This window comes from Pecten maximus, chromosome 15 (genome assembly GCF_902652985.1).
Source record: "Pecten maximus chromosome 15, xPecMax1.1, whole genome shotgun sequence".
In the NCBI taxonomy this organism is placed as follows: domain Eukaryota; kingdom Metazoa; phylum Mollusca; class Bivalvia; order Pectinida; family Pectinidae; genus Pecten; species Pecten maximus.
Window position 1 is genome coordinate 3,847,841 of NC_047029.1, and position 7,626 is coordinate 3,855,466.

At 37.6% G+C, this 7,626-nt stretch overlaps 1 protein-coding gene across 1 annotated transcript; it reads right to left on the reverse strand.

Moving 5' to 3' along the window:
* Positions 1–555: 555 nt before the first annotated feature.
* LOC117344052 (coiled-coil domain-containing protein 173-like) lies at positions 556–7,624 on the reverse strand. Its single transcript, XM_033906651.1, has 9 exons — positions 7,469–7,624; positions 6,529–6,761; positions 6,141–6,314; positions 5,500–5,705; positions 4,690–4,900; positions 4,282–4,367; positions 3,675–3,867; positions 2,662–2,826; positions 556–1,841 (listed from the first exon to the last, which is right to left on the reverse strand). Exons 1-9 carry the CDS (start codon positions 7,509–7,511, stop codon positions 1,485–1,487), a joined length of 1,668 nt encoding a protein of 555 aa, XP_033762542.1. The 5' UTR covers positions 7,512–7,624; the 3' UTR covers positions 556–1,484.
* Positions 7,625–7,626: the final 2 nt, after the last annotated feature.

Below are 7,626 nucleotides of genomic sequence, written 5' to 3' on the forward strand. Positions count from 1 at the left end.
ATTGATACAATTTCCTTTTATCATATATCGAGGGTGAAATTGTTATGTTTGACTTCAATATTGGTCTGAATAGTGTATACTTGCAGTGCTGTAGTATTACAGCCTTACACTGATGACAGGCCGCGGTGACCAAGTGGTTAAGGTGTCCCGACACTTTATCACTAGCCCTCCACCTCTGGGTTGCGAGTTCGAAACCTACGTGGGGCAGTTGCCAGGTACTGACTGTAGGCCGGTGGTTTTTCTCTGGGTACTCAGGCTTTCCTCCACCTCCAAATCCTGGCACGTCCTTAAATGACCCTGGCTGTTAATAGGACATTAAACAAAAACAAACCAAACCAAACACTGATGACAGGGATTGGGAATGCCAAATTTACCTGTATGAGCCATTCACCACTGTGTACAAATTCATATGGGCTATTTGCTTTTTGTCTACTAACTTCATGAATTATTAAGAATTTTAATGTGCCTATGGCCCATGTCCTTTCCAACCCCTGCATTATTGACTGCAGTGAATGACCATGTAGTAATAATCCAGTTAAATTATGACAAACTCAATTTCAATTTTTGTTTTTCTTTTATTCCTTCATGATTTAACAGCAGTAAAATACATGTTACTTTTGTATATATACAGGTATATGTAATGTTTATCACAGATAGGGTCAAAATAGCTGACAGGTTTCCAAATTAGTATGAGTGTGGTGGCTATACAGTCTAGTGTTTGGACACCTTACAACCTCATCTCCGGAGACCCTGGAGAAGTCGTACTGTACAATAGAGACCCAGACACAGGTGTCAGTTGGCAGACATGTTACCTCAAATTATGGTGTAGGTGATAAAGTCACTACCTAAAGCTGTGTGTATTATAACATACACCAACTAGCACTGGTAGGTAACAGAACTGGGAAATCGAAACCTAGAAATAACAACAAATAAAACAGCAACTTGATAATTTACATACTTCTCACTGAACCCTTAATTAAAATGTTGGTCAGCTGTTAAGATAGGTGAAGGTATACGATTTGGGATATTTAGTTGTGGTGATTTTACATGTAGACTTATCCACACAACAAGCTTTGTGTGTCGACTACTGGATGATCTTGTGAAATAGCAGCACACAATGTAATCTGATCAGAATCAACATCAATAACACTGTCCACTAGACCTGCATGTTTTTGGAGAAGATAAATATGTGTGTCTCGATCCACTTAAACATTGGATCTGGTTTCACTACCCACACTCCTCCCCCCTCCCTGACAAATCATGTTTTAATTTTCCACTGGGTTTGGGATATAAACAACTATAATTTATGACGTATTTGCACACATGTATTAAACTTCAACTCCAAAGTGAAGTTCTGGACCTTCTTTTTAACTGTCACAGCATGTTTCAACTTTCTTCTCCATTGATTTAGAAATGCCACATTTGGAAATAACCCACTTTCTTCGATTTTCTGTTCCAATAATTGCATTTGGTGTTATTATTGCCTACCATACAAATCCAAGGCGTTTCTTCGAGCCACTTTTACCATAAATGTTTGTTTTAGTTTCGTCAGTTGTGTCCCTCTGGTAGTGTGGCATCTGTTTGCCAGACTTGTCTGACACCATGTAGCTGGGGCGGATGCCGCCTTTTCCGTTAAAGATTGGCCCGCTGCCACCTCCAGCCCCTGTCTGGGCTGCCTTACGGAGTGGGTACACGTTACGTCCCCCACGCTCACAGTGCTCGATGACTTTACCGGCATACTCCTGGAACTGGTCCTCCTCAATCTTGAGCAGTTCCATGTTGGCCTTGTCCAGCATCATGGCCTGTTGTTGTATGTCTTGTGCCTTGTTTGTCCTCTCATCCTGTAATGACAAATTTACTGGTAAATAATGGCAAATAATTCACCTTGATAATATTAGTACAATAATCGCCTTGATAATATTAGTACAATAATCCGCCTTGATAATATTAGTACAATAATCCGCCTTGATAATATTAGTACAATAATCCGCCTTGATAATATTAGTACAGTAATCTGCCTTGATAATATTAGTACAATAATCCGCCTTGATAATATTAGTACAATAATCCGCCTTGATAATATTAGTACAATAATCCACCTTGATAATATTAGTACAATAATCCGCCTTGATAATATTAGTACAATGTACCATACCAACATATCCCATAAAATAAAAATCACTGTGATATCTGTCCCTTTCCAGAAACGACGTATGAGTGAGTCTGCACAGGAGGACAAGAGTCCAAATCTTCCAAGAGAATTGAAAAGCTTCTGTAAATCCCACACAAGAAAATTGGCTCCAACATCAGCCCCTCCAGAACGTAGCTAGGCCCTCACATTAACACCCCAGAAAGTAGCTAGGCCCTAACATTAACACTCCAGAAAATATATGCCCTAACATCAACCCTTCCCCAGAAAATAGGCCTTGACATCTGTCCCTCCATTACTGGCTATGGTAGGGACTTTGATGACCTTGACCTCTGATGAACACTTCATTAACAATACTTTTTGATGACCTTGACCACTGATGAACATAACATTGAAACATTGACATCTGTCCCTCCACAGAAAGGCACTTTCTCCCCAGATACTTCAAAGTCCTAATAGTTACAGGAATGAATTTTTGTTGACAGAAGACGCCAACAGCATGCTCCACTCACCGCTTGAAGACGTTGAAAGTCCTTCAGCCCAGTGGCTTCATGCCGTTTTCTTACACGTTTCTCTTCCTCATTCCTCTCAAAGATTTCATCGGCAGCCTTTCTGATACGAATTGTCTCCAGCTCCTGGCGGCGTTCATCCTTCTTCTTGAGCTCTGATTCTTTCATCTGAATAAATCATAAACAGTTGTCAAATATATGGAAGAAAACTTGATAAATTTTACTATTGAAACGTAAATTATCAACTTGATAAAAACGTATATAACACCACCGCTTACATTTGTATATCATCACTAATGACAATCACTTTTGGTGTATTGAACAACTCTTCAAGTCTCCCAATTTGCTGGATACATTGAGATTTCTAATCAAATATACATTTGATAGTAGTTTTAGAAGCAAAACTTACCAGGAAACATTAGTAAAAGTATTTTCAAAAACATCAGTGAGCAGCCCATTTAAAGCTACATTACCAAATTATACCGGTGACTTTGATGACCTAGTCTACTGATGAACACTTCATTAACAGTACGTTTTGATGACCTTGACCACTGATGAACACTACATAACAATACTGGCTATGGTAGTGATGTTGATGACCTTGAACTCTGATGAACTCATCAACATTACCGGCTATGGTAGGGACTTTAATGACCTTGACCTCTGATGAACACTTCATTAACAATACTTTTTGATGACATGACCACTGATGAACATAACATTGAAATACTTGCTATGGCAGTGATGTTGATGACCTTGAACTCTGATGAAGACTAGATTAACACCACTTGCTATGGTGGGGCAGGTCATCCAATAGACCCTTGAAATTATGTTTTTGACTCCACAAAATCAGACTTGACTCTTGGGATTGAATGAGTACATTTGTATGTCCATTTGACATATATATGTTTTGACCCTTTAGATGCATGTCTGAGAAATAGTGATTTGATTTCTGATATTGCTAAAAATCAAGGGTCAACAAGATGCCCTGGTGGGGACTTATGTCCTTAACCTACCTGTGCATTACGATGCTCTGCGGCCTCTGTCATCATCTTCCTTAGCTTGGTCTCCTTGGATGCCTCCTCTACAGCTCTTCTCTCCTCTGCCTCTTCCACTGCTCGTCGGATCCTCTCGTCCTCATCGCTTACCTTCTGTTTCATCTGGGCACCAAGCTTCTCACGAATCTTCTCCAGGTGGCGTTGTTTCTCCCTGGAAATATGTCACATGACATTTGATATATTGACGTCAATGATACCCCTAGTCTCCCTCCAATATACAGAGGATTAGGGTGTACAATGAATACAACACCAGTATGAGCCTGAGTTTCCTCTGGCCCTGACACCCATATCCAGACAATTGGTGTCAGGGCCAGAGGAAACTCTGGCTACACCAGTATGTGACACACTGTCACAACGTCAGTAACTATGCATAAAATTAGGTGTACAATATATTTCATGTATTAACAGTTATGTAATATATTTTAAATAAACACATATACATTTTCAAACAACTATATATGCTAGCTATACATACTGACTATTTATCAGCCATTGGAATTATACAAGTTTTCTATCTTTATTCTGCTGGTCATCAGAATTCTTGACTTAATATCAATATAATTACGAGTGGATTTCTGTTTCTTTTTCTGCCCGCAACTTCATCATCTTCCTCTTAGCAGCTGCAAAGATACGGCACTCCTCATCTTCTTCCTGTGATGATTATACAAATGAAAACCATGTGAGTGTGAAAATAAAATTCAGAAATTTATCAAAAATGTAAAATTTATATCTTAAAGTCCACTTAAAGATGCCTGTGAAGGCAGAAAGCCTTGTGGAAGTCTTGAAATTTGTCTTTCTAATGTCTCCTTTCGCAGGTAATTTGTCTTTCACAAGTATCTTTTATAAAAATGTATTTATATCTTTAAAGTCAAGAACAAAGGCAGTATAAAGTATGCATGTCCAGTACAAATGAATCTACTTCATGTTTATCACGTAAACAACCTAGGAAAGAGATTTGTATGGGGTCCCTTACCTCCTCCTGTTGAGCTTGTATTTGTTTCATTCTCTTGATACTATCTATCTGTGACATGTTGTCTTTCAATAGTTGTGCCTTCTCATCTTTCCTGATAGTCTCAATGTGCTCCTTCTCTACGTGGTACTGAGACGCCAGCTTCTTGAGCTCCTCCCCTTCCAGACGGTCCTCAACCACCATCTTGTCTCTATTCTGCATGTGTTCTCCGATCCTGCAACAGAAAATCATGATAACAGCTTTAAAGAAATGTAAGGTTACTGTTTATTTAGGTTTTAGAAATGAGATATGTAGGTGTGAGAAATTAAAAATATGAACAGAAAGCATATAAATAGTGAGGAACAAGATCTGGAAGTGTGCCGTATAAGTGAGATAGAATCATACATTTGTATGTAAGTGTAGTGTATTAGTGAAAGAAACATGATCTGGAAGTGTGCTGTATAAGTCAGATATAATTATGCATTTCACAATGTGTATGTACATATATAAAGTGTGTTGACATATTAGTGGGAATAACTGAAACATAATCTGGAAGTGTGCTGTATAAAGTTTTGAGAAACAAGATTTGGAAGTGTGCTGTATAAAGTTTTGAGAAACAAGATTTGGAAGTGTGATGTATAAAGTTTTGAGAAACAAGATTTGGAACTGTGATGTATATAAATATAGTTGTGAGAGATTACATATCTGTAACCTAGTGTAAGATCGCTGTATAATTAAATTTACTAGTAGTTTACCAGTAATGACAATCACATGTTAATATGTATAATAACAATGACAATATTGAAATGTGTCTAATGACACAAGGACACATACTGTGATATCTGGAACTGCGCTGTGAGTTTGGAAGCCTGGATTCTTTCCATGGCTTTCTGCTGATCTGTCTTTATCGCCTCATCATATTCCCGCTGGGCTCGTTTCAGGTGTGCAATATCCTGACCCTCATTGGCCTTTTGTTTCAGTTTCTTCAGCTCTATCTGAGCCTCACGTTCCTTCAGGACCTCGGTCAGCATGAGTGCACTCTATGGAAAAAGGAGCAGAAAACTTACTTTTTACATCTGTCTTTTTACACCTGTCTAAAAGAGAATATGTTTTCTTTTAAAAGAGATTAGGAAATCTCACATGCTAAAATATATCCATGCCCAGTGCTGGATTGTTGGGTTTCATCCAATCTGAGATCTGAGACACTGTTATAGGAAATTTAGCACAAAATGATGTCATTTGAAATTGTCTTACTAATGCATTCACCAACAAAGGAGCTATTTCAATCAAAATGAGTAATGATAAACAGGAAATAAGAATTACCCGGTAATAGTTCATCATTAAGAAAGGAATTTTTTACATGGAAGGACTTGACCATGGTAGAAGATCTAGTTTGCCATTAATTTGATTTGATAAGTATTGACCATATCAGTATATGCATATGGGCATTGGTCATTTTAATTGTCATCACTTACATGGAAAGACTTGACTCTGTCAGTCTGATAATACTGTTGGGTCTTGGCTTTCTCTATAGCATCTTTGCGCTGATGAGCCTGGAATTTCGCCTCCTCAAGATCAATCTGTTGTCTCTCCTCTTCCTCCTTCTGTTCGCGTAATTTTCGTGCTTCTAGTTTACGCTGCCTCTGTCCCTACACAACAAACAATATAAGAAATGAAATGAATTATAGATATACTGTATATAAGATTTATGGGAAGTTGTTTTTTTCAGCATATATATGCACATTTTCAAATGTTCTATTTTCTGAAAAGAGTAATTCTACAAAAGTAAAAATCGATATAAAGACTTAGACATCACATTGTGATATTAAAATGTGATATAAATTAAGATCCATCTTAACTTACTGCAATAGTGTTTCCCCAGTCTTTGATCATTTCCTTTGATTTTTTCTGTTTTTCTTCTTTTTCTTCCTTCATTTTCCTTGCCCTTTCTTCCTCTATTTGTTTGCGGTGAAGTTGCATATGGATGCGATCCCAGTCCCCCTTTGACAGAACTGTGACTTGTCGAAGGTCAGTGCCATCAGCTAGGTGCATGCCTTGTGTAAGATTATCAGTGGAAAAGGGCATCTCCTTTTGGCCTGAAAGGTCATTCAATATATATTACAAGATTTGTAAAACTGAGGTTAGAACCCTATACAAACAAAGATGTAACCTAGATTGTGTTAAGAAACAGAATGCTGATGTACACATGCTTTAGAGAATTACAACAATCATATAGCCATCAGGATCATCCCATTATTTGCTAAATTCATATATGACATTGACACATGACTGTTAGTAAACATTGGTTCTTTTACTGATTTTTGAGAAAATCTCATGTGATTACTTTAAGGGTATCGTTTTGATTTTGTGTTTGTGATTTGGGTTATTTTTTAATGCATAATAACACTATCCAAACACTTAATTGATACTTAAGTCTATAGTATTTTAGAAGCGTCATGAAATTGTTGACACAAGAACGACGCTGTTTTGTACCGCAATCCTATTTTAGTATTTGAATTTACACTTATATACTATATCATAGGGACTGTAAATCAATTGGTAAAGGGAAGTTTCTCTTCAACTGATTTAATTAAAATGTGATCATTTAAGCACCATTTACAAGAGAACACTTTACACATAAATGTGTACAATACACTACCTTGGATAGAGATTTTCCACCGTATCGAGTAGACCTATATTAAACTTGACCAAAATGGTGGCACAGTCGAATCTCGTGTCAACATTCTAAAGGAAACACGAATATATTTTTGGTGAGTATTAAGTTTATAAATGATTCCATTACCTTTAGCACTGCCTTTTCTTCGGCCGTGCATGACAGTAGCCATTTTGTAGCTTTATATCCCCCACTAGAATGTCTTCAAGATTCCCCACAGGCTACATTAACTTCCAGCACTGTTGTCAAGGCAAACATCGGGAATTGTGACGTCACTTCCGTCATTT